Raw genomic sequence first — 20,836 nt, 5'->3', positions numbered from 1 at the left:
CACTTTGGTTTATTATCTTATAGAGGATATAAGTAACGAGGGTTATGATAAATCAAAACTGAAAAAGAAGTATTTATTTAAAATTGTATAACACACTCACATTTTCTTTCTTGGTAATATATCGAAGAGTAAGTCCTAGAACTTCTGCTGCTGCTGCATATACCTCTTTATATTTTACAAAGGACATATTACTGACCAAAGCTTGAAAGTATCTGTAACAAATACAGAAAATAAACATGCACAATACTACATTCTATTGACATAAAAATATAACAACTTTGCTCCTCATTCCACATTAATAGCACAAATTGAGAAAATATGAAACATAAAACATGACTGAAATTATTTGTGTGAAAACATATATGAAGATGTACTTAAGGCTCTGACATCATGACCTGGAAGGCACATTAAAGTCCACAGTTCAATCACAGGGGACCTGCTGTAGTCAAAGCAAAACACAGTGCTGGATGCTATAAAAACTGTAGTAAAAAGAAAGCTACTATCCAATATCATGATTTACTGACAACCCTTGAAAGCCATCTGCTATGACAAGAGGAGGACAATAAAATGAGGAGAGTGAGTACCAGTGCAGTGCCCCCAGACTCCAGAGGCCACATCATGTTAGCCTCAAGTTTGGCTGTCATTGGGGGAATCAAAGTTCAAAAATGGTAATTTGTCTAAAAGTAAACTATTTCCCATTAAATCTGTGCGGAGCCACATGTCTGTCTATGATACCAGGTGACTGGTGCAACTGGTGCCAGGAGGCTAACACAGGAGGACCAACCAGAGTGGGACACTTCCAAAGTAATGGGAAAAGCTCAGAAGGGACATGCTGAAATCTCCAGTAACCATGATGTGAACGCTGACTTTTCAAAAATCCTGAAATAGTAGGACAATGAAGTTCCATTCCATGATGGTACAGGATTATCTTACTAGCAGCACCCCCCTCCAGACATTGGGCGGCATCCACCCCCACCTGCAAAGGGTCCTGATAGAGGGAGCAGGGGCTGCAGCTACAGTAGAAGTACAGCGACAGGGCAGCACAATGTCTAGGCATCCATTTCAGGTCATGATCCGGTCATGAATGGTCCAGAGTTCATGTCGCTTTCAGAGCAAATACTGAAAATGTGACTTTAGGAAATACCTAACACTTCCTATTTGCTAAATCACACTTGAAAAAAATTACACTAATTTTGAAAAACATAACTTTCCTCATTCACTCCATTAACATATTTCTTCTCCCAAATGACCTCTAAGCCCAACTACCTAAATTTTGGTAGAAATATTTTTAACATGGGTCTAGGTCCTTACATTTATCAAAATTAGACCACACTCCAATCCGTCAATCCAATTCATCTATACTTTAACCTAAAAAAGAAGCAAAGCCAAAACTCCTCGATACTCACTTTATGCTCTCTATGCCACATTCTGGGTCATAAGGAGGCAAATTATTGGCCATTACAATGCCTAATAATTGAATTCCTACTGAATTGTCTTTAGAATTAGGATCTTTACTGGAAAATTTCTCAAATATTAACCTGAAACATAAGCATAAAGAACAAGTATAGGTTATCATACAGTAAAATAAGCAGCAAGAAGATATAAAATTTTCGATGGCTAATTTTCAGGGTAAGAAATACTTTGTCTTTCCCTACATCTAACGCCCTTCTTGTTAATACCCTCTTTGTGTGCATTCAAGTTATTCTAGCTGTGCAACACGGACAGGTCTGTATTTCTTACGATCTAATTTTGCCCCAATTCTCCCTTAGTTGATACTGAAACCTTAAGAAAGTTTTAGCTTGCCTCAGGCTGTGCTAAAAGGAATCAAAGGAAAGTCTTACAGTCTACCCCTGGGCTGGGACAGTGAAAGGCAGAGAGGGCACCCCATAACCCTAGTGTGTGAGCAAAGCCAGAGGCGAGCTGGGAGATGGAACAGGGGCCACCTGGAGTAACCTGTCCACAGGTGCTTCTAGTATCAAACTTTAGAGGTTGTAATTTTACTAGTAGCAATATTACACCCTTACAAATGATTTGATTTCAAATTATCTTCCTTTTTCTATCATTTCAGGTAATGAAATTTCACTGTAATCACCATTTAAACATGCTACATTTAAAAAATGTATAAATGATATTGCAAAATCTAGTAAATTTATACCTGTAAGGGATAGATAAACAATCCTTCCAGCATTCAACAAGGGTTTTTATAATTTCAAGGTTATGTCTAAACACAGCTCTTTTTTGATGAAAAACATGTTCCATTAGGAAATGAAGCAATCGGTTTGCCAACACTTCGTCTTTAGGGACACCCTAAAAACGTACAGAAACTCTATATTAATATGCAGTATTCCATTCTGGAAAAGCACTTTTTAAAAATATTTTTTGTTATATTTTTGTATTATGTTCAAATTAGCCAACATATAATACATCATTGGTTTTTGATGTAGTGTTCAACGATTCATTAGTTGTGTATAACACCCAGTGCTCATCACCACACATGTCCTCCTTAATACCTGTCATTCTGTTACCCATCCCCCCACCCCCCTACCTTCTGTAACCCTCAGTTTGTTTTCTAGAGTCCTTCATGGTTTGTCTCCCTCTCTGATTTCTTCCCATTCAGTTTTCCCTCCCTTCCCGTGTGGTCCTCCGCACTATACCTTACGTTCCACATATGAGTGAAACCATATGATAATTGTCTTTCTTTGATTGACTTATTTCACTTAGCAAAAGCATTTTTTTAAATTTAAATTTTAGGTAGTGAACATACAGTGCAATATTGGTTTCTGGAGTAGAATTCAGTGATTAATCAATCACTTACGAGCAACATCCAGTCCTCATCATGAAACTGCCCTCCTTAATACCCATCACCCATGTGGCCCATCCCTTACCCACCTCTCACTGTCAACCTTCAGTTTCTTCTCTATAATTAAAGTCTCTTATGGCTTGCTTCCCTCTCTTTTTCTTTTCCCCCTTTGCATATGTTAATCTTTTGTTTCTTAAATCCCACATATGAGTTATATGGTATTTGCCTATCTCTGACTGACTTATTTCATTTAGCATAATACACTCTAGCTCCATCCATGCTGTTGCAAATGGCAGGTTTTCATTCTTTTTGATGGCTGAGTAATATTCCATTGTAGATATGTATCTCAATCCATTCATCAGGCGATGGACATTTGGGCTCTCTCCATAGTTTGGCTACTATTGATAATGCTGCTATGAACATCGGAGTGCATGTATCCCTTCAAATCTGTATTTTTATATCCTTTGGGTAAATATCTAGTAGTGCAACTGCTGGATTATAGGGTAGCTCTATTTTCAGCTCTTTGAGGAACCTCCATACTGTTCTCCAGAGTGGCTGCACTACTTTGCATTCCCACCAACACTAAGAGGTTCTTCTTTCTCTGCATCCTCGCCAACATGTTTCCTGAGTTGTTAATTTTAGCCCTTCTGACTGGTGTGAGGTGGTATCTTGTAGTGGTTTTGATTTGTATATCCCTAATGATGTGTTGTTGAGCATCTTTTCAAGTGTCTGTTGGCCATCTGAATGTCTTCTTTGGAAAAGTGTCTACTCATGTCTTCTGCCCATTTCTTAACTGGGTTATTTGTTTTTTGGGTGTTGAGTTTTATAAGTTTTTTGTAGATTTTGGATATTAGTCCTTTATCAGATAACTTGTTTGCAAATATCTTCTCCCATTCCACAGGCTGCCTTTTAGTTTTGTTGATTGTTTCCTTCACTGTGCAGAGCTTTTTATCTTGATGAGGTCCCACCCTTGCCTGTGGTGATGTATCTAGTAAGAGGCTGCTACAGCGGAGGACAAAGAGGTTCCTGCCTGTGTTCTCCTCTAGGATTTTGATGGTTTCCGGTCTCACATTAAGGTCTTCCATCCATTTTGAATTTATTTCTGTGTATAGTGTAAGAAAGTGATCCAGTTTCATTCTTCTGCATGTGGCTGTCCAATTTTCCCAACACCATTTGTTGAAGAGACTTTTTTCCATTGGATATTCTTTCCTGCTTTGTCGAAGATTGGTTGACCATAGATTTGAAGGTCCATTTTTGGGTTCTTTATTCTTTTTTTTTTTTTTAAAGATTTATTTATTTATTTGAGAGAGCGAGAATGAGAGAGAGAGAGTACATGAGAGGGGGGAGGGTTGGAGAAGCAGGCTCCTCGCCGAGCAGGGAGCCCGATGCGGGACTCGATCCAGGGACTCCAGGATCATGACCTGAGCCGAAGGCAGTTGCTTAACCAACTGAGCCACCCAGGCGCCCTGAGTTCTTTATTCTATTCCATTGATCTATGTGTCTGTTTTTGTGCTAATACCATACTCTTGATGATTACAGCTTTGTAAAAGAGCTTGAAGTCCATGATTGTGATGCCTCCAGTTTTGTTTTTCTTTTTCAGAAGTGCTTTGGCTATTTGGGGTCTTTTGTGGTTCCATACGAATTTTAGGACTGTTGGCATTATTTAATGCAATAGGGATTGCATTAAATGTGGAGACTGCTTTGGGTAGTATAGACATTTTAACAATATTTGTTCTTCCAATCCATGAGCATGGAATGCTTAGAAAAGCATTTTTTGAATCCAAAAGTCCATTTATAAAAGAAATCCACCAGTCTACTGAGGCTTCCGGATTCTGATGAAAAGCCTATGGGTGATTTTTCAGTTCCAACCACAGGCAGTGAAAAAGGCTTTACTTGGCAGGGCTCATGGGCAAGCTAACCTCATGCAGCAGGCTGGAACACAGCCAGTGCTCTGCAGTCTCCAAGGGTAGCTGCAGTTAGACCCCTAGCCATCCATGACCTGCAACCCCCAGAATGGTCATGCTGTGTCACATGTTTGCATTCCTAGCCCAGGCACCTTCATTCCTTGGTCTCTTTATCTTCTTTAGGGGTCTCTGCTGAGACCTCCTTATAGGGAGGAAGGGCAACTCTGAGAACACTTTCCCTTTGCTGATTCAGTCCTCAGGGCTTTTCCACTCCCATCCCTTCCCCCTCACCCTCCTCTCAACTCCAGGGTCCCATAAAACTGCTGAGCCTTTAATTCAGGTCTCCCTCAACAGTAAGATGACACTCAGATCTGTGCTAATCCACCTGAACCTCGATCAGACCAGACCATGTTGTAATGTTCATGGGGGAAACAGACAAGGGGAGTCAACGCTTCCTCTGGCTTTAGCCTCTTGCTTGTACTACCACAATAAATGATTAAAGGCTTCACTTGATTCTCACTTTGACTCACTGTTGCTTTATGCAGCTATTCTGACACCTAGCAGTTCAGTTTCTCAAGCTCAGCCAAGCACCTGACATTGAACTCAATCTTTCCCAATGGTTCCTAAGTTAAACTATACACTTTCACAATTTTTTCATGTATTAGCAGAGTACAAATTATTTTATCACATTAAAGCTAAGAAATCTAAATTCGGTTTACTGTGAAATAAGACAGGCGCATCCAGACATAGACACATGTAAAAACTCTATGTCCATATATTATGTTTATTAAGGAATGTTCCCAGGATACTATTACATGAAACCTTTTGTGCTAAAGTTTTTAAGTGATGGGCAAAGCTCCAGCACACACGAATCTGTACTGGGGGAAGCCACAAGACTGCCTCAGTATGACACAGTATCATTCACCTGGTACTCACTTTTCTTTGGCAATCTCAACCATTAATGGGCTAGAGACAGTATTAGGGAAGTAGGTAAGCTGGCAAAACAAATGCCAAAAAATCTATGGACATTAGTTTTAGCAGAATTTTTCAGGACCTCATATTCAGGGCCTATTGACATTTATTTCACACGTATTTTTAATAAATCAGTTATCTAGTTTCCAAGCTCCGAGAAAAGCAACAAACAAAAAACACCTGATAGCTTAAAAATAAAAGCAAAGTCAGAGGAATTATCAAAAGCAGACACAAAAGAAAAGAGAACTAAAGCAGTATGAGGCCATTTAGTATAGCAGCACCACAGCAATATGACAATTAATGCTAAAAATGATGACTCTTGTCATTAAGAGAAGCTTGTCATAAATTCCATTTATATCAGCAAGAGACTGATATATAGTACTGCATAAAAGATGTATCCATTCTTACCACAGGAGTAGCTATTCCTGTCCATGAAAGAACAGTAACCACTATCTCAACCACCATATAGTGAATTCCTTCTCCTCCGTTATTTTCAGAAACTACCAGCTGCAGCAAGGGACTTAGCCAGTACTTCGCATAAGGGCGAAAGACCTACAAGAGAATTTAAAAGTCAAATATAAAAAAATTGTTTTGAATAAGCAAAATATTAATTCAAGAATCTGTCCTCCAGGGGCACCTGGGTGGCTCAGTCAGTTAAGCGTCCAACTCTTGGTTTCAGCTCAGGTCATGATCTCGGGGTCCTGGGATTGAGCCCCATGTCAGGCTCTATGCTCAGAATGGAGTCTGCTTGGGATTCTCTCTCTGCCTCTCCCTCTGCCCGCCCCCCCTGCTTATGCTCTCCGCCTCTGTATCTCTAAAATAAATAAATAAATAAAAATCTTTAAAAAAAAGTCTTTCATCAGCTAAATTTAATATTATGACTTGACCTAAATCTGAAACAGGTGTAAATTCCAGCAATTACTCTGCTTAATCAGATCAGATTCTTTGTTGAATTCTCTCCTCATGGGTCCCTGAAACCACAATTCGAAGGAAATGGATTACTGGTCTTTTCTTTATTGAAAACGTGATATAACTATGCTCTTAAAAATCAAAATCAAAGTATTCTATATCAATCTTGTCCCATATGAATAATATGTGGCTCTAGAGAATTCTGTTATTTTATGCAAATGCATAGGGTATATGAAAAATGAGAACACAAAAATTAGGTAGGTGCATGTGGCTAATTTTTTTTCATCTATTCTTATAGAAGTCACTATGTTATAGACTTCATTTGCCCAAGGTCTATGAAATCTAAATAAAATGCATCCATACACTAAATTCCATCTAGTTTATTTTAGAAATTTCAAGAGAAAGCTATTTTGATGTAAAAGAATAGACTAAAGTATAATTCAAGCTACCTATCTTCTTAACCTTTGCTGCTTTGTTTTTTATTAAATATGCTTCCTCAGGGATTCTCTTACAGCTTAAATCTGTGTGCTTTGAAATCTTTTTTGTTTATGCACCCCATAAGTAAAAAAAGTTGGAACACTCTCCATATATGTCTACTGGTTGATTTATAATTTACAAATACAAACTTTATTATTAAATTACAGACAGTCGCTGACTTACAATGGTTCACCTTAAGATTTTTGGACTTTATGATGCTGTAAAAGCAATATGCTTTCAGTAGAAATTGTATTTTGAATTTGTATCTTTTCCTGAGCTTGTGATGTGCAGGACGATACTCCCGAGATGCTGCAGAGGCAAGCAGCACCTGCAGCTCCCAGTCATCTACGCTATCACAAGGGTGAACAAATGATACACTTAAAACCATACTGCACTCATATATCTGTTCTGGTTTTCACTTTCAGTACAGATTACATGAGATATTCAGCACTTTATTATAAAATAGGCTTTGTGTATGATTTTGCCCAACTAGAGGCTGACATAAGGGCTCTAAGCACGTTTAAGGTAGGTGAAGTTAAACTATGATGTTTGGCAAATTAAGTGTACTACATGCATTTTCAGCTTATGATAGTTTCAACTTATGATGCGTTTACTGGGATGTAACCTCATTCTAAGTCAAGGAAGATCTGTATAACCAATAAATTAAAGTTGAAATTTTAACCAAAACCAAAGACTCCATTAAAAAAGAGCACTACTGGGCGCCTGGATGGCTCAGTTGGTTAAGCGACTGCCTTCGGCTCAGGTCATGATCCTGGAGTCCCAGGATCGAGTCCTGCATCGGGGTCCCTGCTCAGCAGGGAGTCTGCTTCTCCCTCTGACCCTCCCCCTTCTCATGTGCTCTCTCTCTCTCAATCTCTCTCTCAAATAAATAAAATCTTAAAAAAAAAAAAAAAGAGCACTACAGGCCAAATACCTGATGAACATGGATGTAAAAATTCTCAGTAAAATACTAGAAAAATGAATTCAACAGCACATTAAAAGAATCATTCACCACAATCAAGTGGGATTTATTTCTGGGCCGCAAGGTGGTTCAATATTTGCAAGTCAATCAATGTGATACACAATAATAAAAGAAAATCCTTTCAATAGATGCAGAAAAAGCATTTGACAAAGTACAACATCTCTTCATGATAAAAACCCTTAACAAAGTAAGATTAGAAGAAACATACCTCAACATCATAAAGGACATCTACGAAAAACCCACAGCTAATATCATCCTCAGTGGGGAAAAATTGAGACCTTTTCATCTATGGTCAGTAACAAGACAGGGATGTCCACTCTCACCACTGTTATTTAACACCATACTGGAAGTCTTAGCCACAGCAATCAGACAACAAAAGAAATAAAAGGCATCCACACTGGCAAGGAAGAAGTCAAACTTTCATTATCTGCACATGACATGATACTGTATATAGAAAACCTGAAAGACTCCACCAAAAAATTGCTAAAACTAATACACAAATTCAGCAAAGTCATAGAATACAAAATCAACATACAGAAATCTGTTGCATTTCTATACACCAATAATGAAGCAGCAAAGAAAGAAATCAAGGAATTGATCCATTTATAATTGTACCAAAAACCATATGATAACTAGAAATAAACCTAACGAAAGAGGTAATGGATCTGTATTCTGAAAACTATAAAACACTTATGAAAGAAATTAAAAACGATACAAAGAAATGGAAAAACATTCCACGCTCACGGATAGGAAGAACACATATGTTAAAGTGTCAATTTAACCCAAAGCAATCTATACATTCAATGCAATCCCTATCAAAACACCACCAGCATTTTTCACAGAACTACAACAAACAATCCTAAAATTTGTATGGAACCAGAAAAGATCCCGAATAGCCAAAAGAATGTTGAAAAAGAAAAGCAAAGCTGGAGGCATCATAATTCCAGAGTTCAATCTATATGACAAAGCTGCAGTCATCAAGACAGTATGGTACTGGCATAAAAACAGACATGTAGATCACTGAAACAGAACACAGAACCCAGAAATGGACCCTCAACCCTATAGTCAACTAAACAAAGCAGGGAAGAATATTCACTGGGAAAAAGAATGTCTGTTCAACAGATGATGGTGGGAAAATTAGGACCATGCAGAAGAATAAAACTGGGCCACTTTCTTACACCATACACAAAAATACATTTGAAATGCACGAAAGACCTAAATGTGAGACAGGAAACCATCAAATTCCTACAGAAAAACAGAGGCAGTAACTAATCCGTGACATTGGCCGTAGCAACTTCTTACTAGATATGTCTCCTAAGGCAGGGAAGTAAAAGCAAAGATGAACTACTGGGACTTTGTCAAGATAAGAAGCTTCCGCACAGCAGTAAACTATCAACAAACTAAAAGGCAACCTATGGAATGGGAGAAGATATTTGCAAATGGCACATCTAATAAGGGGCTAGTATCCAAAATATAAAAATAACTTATAAAAATACCCAAAAAATAATCCAGTTAAAAAATGCACAGAAAACATGAATAGATGGCTAACAGACACATGAAAAGATGCTCAACAGCACTCATCAGGGAAATACAAATCAAAACCATGATGACATACCACCTCACACCTGTCAGAATGGATAAAATTAACTCAGGAAACAACAGATGTTGGTGAGGATGCAAAGAAAGAAGAACCTCTTAGTGTTGGTGGGAATCAAACGGGTGCAGCCACTCTGGAGAACAGTATGGAGGTTCCTCAAAGAGTTGAAAATGGAACTACCCTACAATCCAGCAACTGCACTACTAGGTATTTACTCAAAGAATACAAAGTACAGATTTGAAGGGATACATGCACCCCGATGTTTATAGCAGCATGATCAACAACAGCCAAATTAAGGAAACATCCCACGTGTCCATCGAATGATGAAGTTGTGGGGGGGTGTGTATACACATACATATATGTATCTGTATATGTGTGTATATGTATATATATATATGGCAGTATTACTTAGACATAAAATAGAATGAAAACTTGCCATTTGCAACAGTGTGGATAGAGTTTGAGGGTATTATGCTAAGGGAAATGAGTCAGTCAGAGAAAGACAAACACCATATGATTTCACTCATATGTGGATTTAAGAAACAAAACAAATGAACATAGTAGGGAAAAAAGGGAAGAAAACCAAGAAACACACTCTTAACTATGGAGAACAAACTGATGGTTGCCAGAGGGGTGGGAGGCAGAGGGATGGGTTAAACAGGTGATGGGGATTAAGGAGTGCCCCTGTGATTAGCACTGGGTGTTGTATATAAGTGCTGAATCACTAAATTGTACACCTAAACTAATAATACACTTTAACTGGAATTTAAATAAAAACTTAAAATAATGAGGAAAATAAAGTTAAAATTTTAATAATAAATGTAAACACAAGTTCTAATCTTTCTTTCCATAAGACAATGGACTCTCTAGATGAATGGATAAAGAAAATATGGTGTATATATACACACAATGGAATATTACTCAGCCATCCAAAAGAATGAAATCTTGCGGGGTACTGGGTAGCTCAGTTGGTTAGGCAACTGCCTTTGGCTCAGGTCATGATCTCGGGGTCCTGGGATCAAGTCCCACATTGGGCTCCCCCTGTTCTGTGGGGAGCCTGCTTCTCCCTCTGCCTCTGCCTGCCACTCCCCCTGCTTGTGCTCTCTTTCTGTGTCAAATAAATAAATAAAATCTTTAAAAAAAAAAGAATGAAATCTTGCCATTTGCAATGACATGGATGGAACTAGAGGATATTATGCTAAGCAAACATGTCATTCAGAGAAAGACAAATACCATATGATCTCACTTAAATGTGGAATTTAAGAAACAAAACAGATGAACATAGAGTAAGGGAAAGGAAAATAAAATAAGATGGAAACAGAGAGGGAGGCAAACCGTAAGAGCCTCTTAACTGTAGGAAACAAATAGAGGGCTGCTGGAGGGGAGGTGGGTGGGGGGATGGGGTAACTGGGTGACAGGCAGTAAGAAGGGCACGTGATGGAATGAGCGCTGGGTGTTACATCCAACGGATGAATCGCTAAATTCTAGCCCTGAAACTTGTATTACAGTATATGTTAACTAAATTGAATTTAAAAATTAAAAAAAAAAAAAAAAAAAAAAAAAAAGACAACGGCTGTCTGGAACATCTCCTTTTGGAACCCATTCTCCTGGTCATTCCTGAGCTCTGGAAATGCACAAGTCCCAGGGAATCTCCCCGTGACATCTCAGAGGCACTTCAGATCTACATTTGTCAACAAGTTCAGCATGCTTCTTTGTCAACCTGCTTACCCACTCCCAGCCTACGAAGAAATCATCCCCAAATAAAGACAACAGTTCCCTTTTTGGTAGCCATCAAGTCAGCACTCAGGAGCCAGAAATCACATGTGATCCCAAGCATTATGGGTTGAACTGTGTCCTCCAAAAGGATGCTCAAGTACTAACTCCCAGCATCTATAAACATGACCTGATTTAGAAATAGGGTCTTTGAACATTATCAAGTTAAGAGAGGTCATTACAGTGGGCTCTAATCTAATGACAACGTCCTTATTAAAAGAGAAAATTTGTACATACTGAAACAGATGTGGAGAGGAAAGCCAATGTGAAGACTTGAAAAATACCATCCATTTGCCAAAAAATGCCTGTGGCCACCATAACCTGGGAGAGAGGCCTGGAACATATTCTCCCTCAGAGCTCTCAAAAGGAACCATCCTTACCAATATCTTGATATCAAACTTCTGGCTTACAGAACCATGAGACAGTAAGTTTCTGTTGTTTAAGCTGCCCAGTTTGTGGTAACCCTTGTTACAGCAGCCCTAGGAGCTAGAAATCAAGTGTGACCCTGAGGAACACAGGCCCTGTTGCAGTCCCACATTTGCAGTGCTTCCTAGAAGGACTTTCTATAGAGCAAACTGGATCAAGTCATTCCACCTAGCACCCATCAGTGGCTCCCTACTGCTCATCAAATGAGCCGCACCCTCTATATGGATCCTGATAACCTGGCCTAGCTCACCGGCCTGAGGATATGTGACCATGCCACTGACTCTTCTCTAGACCGTGTACCATGGTCTGTGCATTCAGTGCAGACATGACTGGCTCTCTCAGAGGCCATCCCTGCCCCACAGTGTTCCTTCTACACAGAATATAAATTCCCACTGCACATTACACATCATTCAAGGGCTCTCTGAAAAATCTACCCTAAGCCCACTGGTGGAAGAGGCTCTCCCCTGATGTGGTGCTATACATAAACCAACTGATAAACTTAGCACCTACCTAAAGAGTTACCTATTTTTCATATACCATTATCAGGAATATTTTCAACATTTTTTTTGCTACTAAAACCAATTACAATGGAAGCCATAAGAAACTTGCTAACATATGACAGAGGCAAGATGGCAGAGGAGTAGGGGACCCCGTTTCAACTGGTCCCCTGAATTTAGCTAGATTATCAAACCATTTCGAACACCCACGAAATCCGCCTGAGATGTAAGAATATATATCTGGATCTCTACAAGCAGAAAAGCGACTGCTTTTTGCAAGGTAGGACATGTGGAGTCGTGAATCTGCAGGGAGATACTGGAAGATAAAGAAGAAGGGGGAAGGAGCCTCCATAAGCTGGCTCCTGGAAAGTGATATAACACCAGACCACAAAATCGGAACCCTGAGAAATCTGCTCTAAGGAATGAATGACATCCTCTCTGAAAGGGGCTCTGGAAATGAAAAGGCAGAATTCTAGGTGGGGCATTGTGGTCTTGGGATCTGAGGAGTCACAAAGCGAAAGGGGGTGTTTGAACCAGTAGAGTGCTTAAGCAGTGGAGCCAGGAAGCAGGTTATGGTCAGCAAGCCCAGGAGGGGACTCTTGGCTCAGGATGCTGTAAACCGCGAGCCCGGCAAGTCAATAATCTCTCTTTCCCTGAGCAGCCTGAAAAGGAATGGAGCCTGTGCCTGTGACTGGACAAAAACTCACAGGGCAGTAGCGCCCCAGAAATGATATTAGGGCAGCACCCAGACATGATCTACGAGCTTTGAGTGCGAGTGCAAGCCCCCGGATGGTTGTGGTTTTAAGTCACAAAGGGCAGTGGTGCTCCAGGGCCCCTGGGACTACCTCTGAAAGAGTTGCAGAGGGCGTGCACCATGGGAGGCTGCAGTTTTGGGCGTATACAGAAGTGGAGACTTTGTCCCAGAGGATTTGTTAAGGAAGGCAGACTGTAATCTTTCTGCTCTGAGCCAGAGAGGAATGGGCATAGCCCATTTTTGTTCTGATCCTCTAAAGAGGTGTGGAAAGCCTCCAGGGAAAAAAAGCCACACAGAGGACTAGTTTGCAATGAGTCCATCCCCCTGACAGGGAGTGGGACAATTCCACCCAGGAAGGAATAACTGAGAAACAATGTGGCAGGCTCCTCCCCCAGAAGACAGACTGGAAGAACAGGTGGACAACAAGCCTATAGATCCCATAAAACTGTAAAATTCCAACACCAGGGGAAAATTGTATATTGAGCTCCAGGGTGCATTTTGCTTGGGTTGTGGTTGATACTTTGGACTCTGTTCCTTTGCCCACTCATCATTCTATGGGCAGAATGACTAGAAGGAAGAACTCACCAAAAAAAGAACAAGAAGCAGTATTCTCTGCCACAGAGCTAATCAATATGGATATAAGATGTCAGAGACAGAATTCAGGAAAGCAATCATAAAGTTAATAGCTAAGCTTGAAAAAAGCATAAGTGACAATACAGAATCTGTAAGAGTGGAAATAAGATCTAATCAGGCTGAACTTAAAAATGCTATGAATGAGATGCAGTCTAAACTGGATACTCTAACAGTCAGGGTCAATGAGGTGGAAGAGAGAATAAGTGATCTAGAGGACAGGCTGATGGAATTAAAGGAAATTAAAGAAAAGAGGGAAAAACAACTCACTGCACATAGAGAAAGACTCAGAGAGTTTAATAATACATTGAAAAGAACCAATATCAGATCATCGGGATCCAAGAGGGGGTGGAGAGACAGAGGGGGCTTGAAGGTATATTTGAGCAAATCAAGCCTGAGAACTTCCCTAAACTGGGGAAGGAACAAGCATTCATGTCCAAGAGGCAGAGAGGACCCCTCCCCAAATCAATAAAAATAGATCAACACCCTGAAATATAATAGTGAAGCTTGCAAATCACAGAGAAAAAGAAGCTATCCTGAAAGCAGCAGGGGGAAGAGATTCCTTACATACGGAGGGAAGAACATTAGAATAACCTATCCACAGAAACCCAGACAGCCAGAAAGGGCTGACAAGATATATTCAGGGTACTCAATGAGAAGAACATGCAGCCAGGAATACTTTATCCAGCAAGGCTGTCATTCAGAACTGAAAAGAGAGATAGAGAATATCCAGGACAGACAGAAACTGAAAGAGTATGTGACCACCAAGCCAGCCCTGCAAGAAATATTAAGGGAGATTCCGTGCGCAAAGAGAGACCCGAAGAGTAACACAGACCAGAAAGTAACAGAGACAATCTACAGAAACAGGGGCTTTACAGGCAATACAATGGCACTAAATTCATATCTTTCAATAGTTACTCTAAATGTACATGGGCTGAATTCTCCAATGAAAAGACACAGAGTATCAGACTGGACAAAAAAAGCAGGACCCATCCATATGCTGTCTACGAGACTCATTTTGAACCTAAAGACACCTCCGTATTAAAAGTGAAGGGATGGAGAACTATTTACCATACTAATGGACCTCAAAAGAAAGCTGGGGTAGCAATCCTCATATTAAAAAATTAGATTTTAAACCAAAGCCTGCAGTATGAGATTTGGAGGGACACTATATCATACTTAAAAGGTCTAGCCAACAAGAAGATCTAACAATTGTAAATATCTATTGTCCCCAACATAGGAGCAGCCAATTATATAAAACAATTAATAACCAAAGTAAAGAAACACAATGATAATACATTAATAGGAGGGGACTTCAGGTGCCTGGGTGGCTCAGATGGTTAAGCGTCTGCCTTCAGCTCAGGTCACGATCCCAGGGTCCTGGGATCGAGTCCCACATTGGGCTCCCTGCTCAGCGGGGAGCCTGCTTCTCCCTCTGCCTCTCTCTGTCTCTTATGAATTAAAAAAAAAAAAAAAATAGTAGGGGACTTCAATACTCCACTCAGAGCAATGGACAGATCATCTAAGCAGACGATCAACAAAGAAACAAGAGCTTTGAATGACGCGTTAGACCAGATGGACTTCACAGATAGATACAGAACATTCCATTCTAATAATCGAGAAGATTACTCATTCTTCTCGAGTGCACATGGAACTTTCTCCAGAATCGACCACATACTGGGTCACAAATCAAGTCTCAACTGATACCAAAATATTGAGATTATTCCCTGCATATTTTCCGACCACAATGCTGTGAAACTGGAACTCAATCACAAGAAGAAATTTAGAAGGAACTCAAACACTTGGAGGTTAAAGAACATCCTGCTAAAAGAATGAATGGGTCAACCAGGAAATTAAAAAAGAATGTAAACAATTCATTGAAACTAATGAGAATAAAAACACATCAGTTTAAAACCTGTGCGATACAGCAATGGTCCTAAGAAGGAAGTACACAGCCATCCAAGCCTCTCAAAAAATCATAAAAATCCCAAATACACAAGCTAACCCTATACCTAAAAGTCCTGGAGAAAGAACAGCAAATAAAGCCTAAACTAAGCAGGGGAAGAGAAATAATAAATATAGAGCAGAAATCAATGAAACAGAAACCAGAAAAACAGTAGGACAGATCAACAAAACTAGAAGCTGGTTCTCTGAATGAATTAGTAAGATTGATAAACCTCTGGCCAGACTTACCCAAAAGAAAGAGAAAGGACCCAAATTAGTAAAATCATGAATGAAAGGGGAGAGATCGACTATTCCAAGGAAATACAGACAATTGTTAGAAATTATTACCAGCAACTATATGGAAACAAATTAAGCAATCTGGAAGAAATGGATGCATTCCTGGAAACTTATAAACTACCAAGACTGAAACAGGAAGAAATAGACAATCTGAACAGACCAATAACTAATAAGGAAATTGAAGTAGTAATCAAAAACCTCCCAAAAAACAAGAGTCCAGGGCCAGATGGCTTCCCACGGGAATTCTAGCAAACATGTAAAGAAAACCTAATACTATTCTTCTGAAGCTTTTTCAAAAAATAGGAATGGAAGGAAAACTCCCAAACTCATTCTATGAGGCCAGCATTACCCTGATCCCAAAACCAGACAAAGACCCCATCAAAAAGGAGAATTACGGACCAATATCCCTGATGAACATGAATGTTAAAATACTCACCAAGATCCTAGCCAATAGGATCCAACAGTACATTAAAAGGATCACTCACCAGAACCAGGTGGGATTTATTCCTGGGATGCAAGGGTGGTTCAACATTCGCAAATCAATCAACATGATAGAGCATATTAATAAAAGAAAAGACAAGGACCATATGATCCTCTCAAGTGATGCAGAGAAAGCATTTGACAAAATAGAGCATCCTTTCCTGATTAAAACTCTTCAAAGTAGAAGGATAGAGGGAACATACTTCAATATCATAAAAGCCATCTATGAAAAGCCCACAGCAAATATCATTCTAAACAGGGAAAGACTCAGAGCTTTTCCCTTAAGGTCAGGAACACGACAGGGATGCCCACTCTCACTACTATTGTTCAACATAGTACTAGAAGTCCTAGCCTCAACAATCAGACAACAAAAAGAAATAAAGGGCATTCAAATTGACAAAGAAGACAAACTCTCTCTCTTTGCAGATGACATGATATGTTATGTGGAAAATCCAAAAGACTCTACCCCCAAACTGCTAGAACTCATACAGCAATTCAGCAATGTGGCAGGATACAAAATTAATGCACAGAAATCAGTTGCATTTCTATACACTAACAATGTGACTGAAGAAAGAAAAATTAAGGAATCGATCCCAATCACAAATGCACCAAAAACCATTAGATACTCCTAGAAATAAACCTAACTAACGAGGTAAAAGATCTATACTCTAGAAACTACAGAACACTTATGAAAGAAATAGCAGAAGACACAGAGATGGAAAAACATTCCATGCTCATGGATTGGAAGAATAAACATTGTGAAAATGCATGCTGCCCAGAACAATCTACATATTCAATGGAACGCCTATCAAAATACGATTGGCATTTTTCACAGAGCTGGAACAAAAAAATCATAAAATTTGTATGGAACCAGAAAGACCCCAAATTGCAAGGGGAATGCTGAAAAAGAATACCAAAGCTAGAGGCATCAAAATTCCCGACTTCGAGCTATATTACAAAGCTGTGATCATCAAGACAGCATGGTACTGGCATAAAAACAACATATTTCAATGGAACAGAAGAGAGAGCCCAGAAATGGACCCTCAACTACTCTTCAACAAAGCAGGAAAGAATATCCAATGGAAAAAGGACAGTCTCTTCAATAAATGGTGCTGGGAAAATTGGACAGCCACATGCAGAAGAATGAAACTGGACCATTTTCTTATACCATACACAAAGATAAACTCAAAATGGATTAAAGATCTAAATGTGTAGGCAGGAATCCATCAAAATCCTAGAGAACACAGGTAGCAATGTCTTCGACCTTGAACAAAGCAACTTTTTACAAGAAACATCTCTAAAGGCAAGGAAAACAAAGGCAAAAATGAACTATTCAGACTTCAAGATAAAAAGCTTTTGCATAGGAAAGGAAATAACCAACAAAACTAAAAGGCAACTTACGGAATGGGAGAAAATATCTGCAAATGACAATACAGTTAAAGGGCTGGTATCCAAGATCTACAAAGAAGTTATCAAATTCAGCACCCAAAGAACAAAAAATCCAGTCAAGAAACGGGCAGAAGACATGAACACTTCTCCAAAGACATAAAAACAGCCAACAGACACATGAAAAAAATGCTCCACATCACTCAGCATCAGGGAAATACAAATCAAAACCACAATGAGATACCACGTTATACCAGTCAGAATAGCTAAGATTAACAAGACAGGGAGCAACAAATGTTGGTGAGGATGTGGAGAAAGGAGAACCCTCTTAAATTGTTTGTGGGAATGCAAGCTGGTACAGTCACTCTGGAAAACAGTATGGAGGTTCCTCAGGATGTTAAAAATAGAGCTACCTTATGCCCCAGCATTTGCACTACTGGGTATTTACCCCAAAGATACAGATGTAGTGAAAAGAAGGGGCACCTGCACCCCAATGTTCATAGCAGCAATGTCCACAATTGCCAAACTGTGGAAGGAACCAAGATGTCCTTCAACGGATGAATGGATAGAGAAGTGATTCAAATATACAATGTGATTCATATATACAATGGATTATTCCTCAGCCATCAGAAAGGATGACTACCTACCATTTACATCAACATGGATGGAACTGGAGGGTATTATGCTAAATGAAATAAGTCAATCAGAGAAAGACAATTATATGGTTTCACTCATATGTGGAACAGAAGGAATAGTGCAGAGGACAATAGGGGAAGAGAGGGAAAACTGAATGGGAAGAAATCCGAGAGGGAGACAAACCATGAAAGACTCTTGACTCTGGGAAACAAACTGATGGTTGTGGAAAGGGAGTTAGGTGGGGGGATGTGGTAACTGGGTGATGGGAATTAAAGAGGGCACATGATATGATGAGCACTGGGTGTTATATTCAACTAATGAATCATTGAACATTATATCAGAAACTAATGATGTACCATACCTTGGCTAATTGAATTTAAATTAAACAAAAGATTAAAAAAAAGAAACTTGCTAACACATGTAATTCATACAGAGATCATTTCTAACAATTTTAATTTTCAGGTTTAAAAAAATGACAGAAGAATGATGTTGAACAAATAAATATGGTTGGCTAACTTATTCAGAGAACAAAAATGTCATGCTTTGTTTCTTTATTACAGGTTTTCTTGTCAGTAGATATATATAACTGCAAAGACTTGTTTTTCAATTTCTTATTTAGACTCAATTTAGGTAACATATACTATACTATTAGTTTCAGGGCTAGAATTTAGTGATGCATCAGTGGCATATAACACCCAATGCTCATCACATCAAGTGCCCTCCTTAATGCCCATCACCCAATTACCCTATACCCCCACTCTCCTCCCCTCCAGCAACCCTCTGTTGTTTCCTACAATTAAAAGTCTCCCATGGTTTGCCTCCCTCTCTGTTTTCATTTTATTTTTCTTGCCCTTGCCCTATGTTCATCAGTTTTGTTTCTTAAATTCCACATGAGTGAAATCATATGGTATTTGTCCTTCTCTGACTTATTTCGTTTAGTTTAATACCCTGTAGTTCTATCCATGTTGTTGCAAATAGCAAGATTTAGTTTTCTTTGATGGCTAAGTAGTACTCCATTGCATATATATATATACACACATCTTCTTTATCCATTTATCTGTCCATTGACATGTGGGCACTCTCCATATTTTGCATATTCTGGACATTTCTGCTATAAATGTTGGGTTGCATGTGCCCCTTCAAATCACTATGTTTGTATCCTTTAGATAAATACCTACTAGTGCAACTGCTCAGTCATAGGATAGTTCTATTTTTAACTTTTTGAGGAAACTGTCTGCACCAGTTTGCATTCCCATCGACAATGTGAGAGGGTTCTACTTCCTCTGCATCCTCACCAACATGTTGTTGCATTTTTTTCATGTATCTGTTGGCCATTTGTATGTGCTCTTTGGAGAAATGTTTGTTCATGTCTTCTGCCCATTTCTTGACCGGATTTTTTGTTTTTGGGGTGTTGAGATTGATAAGTTCTTTATAGATTTTGGATACTAGCCCTTTATCTGATATGTCGTTTGCTAATATCTTCTCCCATTCGGTAGCTTGCCTTTTTCATTGCTGACTGTTTCCTTTGCTGTGCAAAAGCTTTTTATCTTGAAGTCCCAATAGTTCATTTTTGCTTTTGTTTCCCTGGCCTTTGGAGACATGTCTAGCAAAAAGGTGTTGTGGCCAAGGCCGAAGAGGTTGCTGCCTGTGTTCTCCTCCAGCATTTTGATGGATAACTGACTCACAGTTCAATCTTTCATCCATTTTGACTTTATTTTTGTGTATGGTGTAAGAAAATGGTCCAGTTTCATTCTTCTGCATGTGGCGGTCCAATTTTCCCAACACCATTTGTTGCTGAGACTATCCTTTTTTGCTTGGATATTCTTTCCTGCTTTGTCAAAGAGTAGTTGACCATAGAGTTGAGGGTCCAATTTTGAATTCTCTGTTCTGTTCCACTGATCTATGTGTCTTGTTTTTTGTGCCAGTACCATATTGTCTTAATGATTATAGCTTTGTAATACAGCTTGAAGTCTGGAATTGTGATGCCTCCAGCTTTGCTTTCCTTTTTCAACATTCCTTTGGCTATTTCGATGTTCTGTGGTTCCATACAAAATTTAGGATCGTTTGTTCCAGCTCTGTGATAAATGCTGATGGTATTTTGATAGAGACTGTATTGAATGTGTAGACTGCTTTGGGTAGCATGACATTTTTTAAATAGTTGTTTTCCTATCCATGAACATGGAATGTTGTTCCATTTTTTTGTGTCTGCCTCAATTTCTTTGATGAGTGTTCTATAGTTTTCAGAGTACAGATTCTTTACCTCTTTACTTAGGCTTATTCCTAGATATCTTACAGCTTTTGCTGCAATTGTGAGTGGGATCGATGCCCTGATTTCTCATTCTTCTTCTGTTAAGCGAATAGAAATGCAACTG

At 39.2% G+C, this 20,836-nt stretch overlaps 1 protein-coding gene across 4 annotated transcripts in view; it reads right to left on the bottom strand.

Annotated features, from left to right (window-relative positions):
* Positions 1-20,836, bottom strand: part of PRKDC (protein kinase, DNA-activated, catalytic subunit) — a 244,993-nt gene that overhangs the window by 99,032 nt on the left and 125,125 nt on the right. For all 4 annotated transcript variants that reach the window (XM_064588357.1, XM_064588358.1, XM_064588359.1 and 1 more), the window contains 4 exons: positions 6,085-6,228; positions 2,156-2,307; positions 1,407-1,538; positions 101-212 (listed from right to left, as the gene is read on the bottom strand). In XM_064588357.1, coding sequence (XP_064444427.1) covers positions 101-212; positions 1,407-1,538; positions 2,156-2,307; positions 6,085-6,228 — 540 coding nt within the window. The remainder of the gene's footprint in view (positions 1-100; positions 213-1,406; positions 1,539-2,155; positions 2,308-6,084; positions 6,229-20,836) is intronic.

Source organism: Mirounga angustirostris, unplaced genomic scaffold (assembly GCF_029215605.1).
Source record: "Mirounga angustirostris isolate CCGP_5_RB_7025 unplaced genomic scaffold, mMirAng1.0.hap1 SCAF_4, whole genome shotgun sequence".
Lineage (NCBI taxonomy): Eukaryota > Metazoa > Chordata > Mammalia > Carnivora > Phocidae > Mirounga > Mirounga angustirostris.
This window is presented reverse-complemented; position numbering and strand designations above follow the sequence as displayed.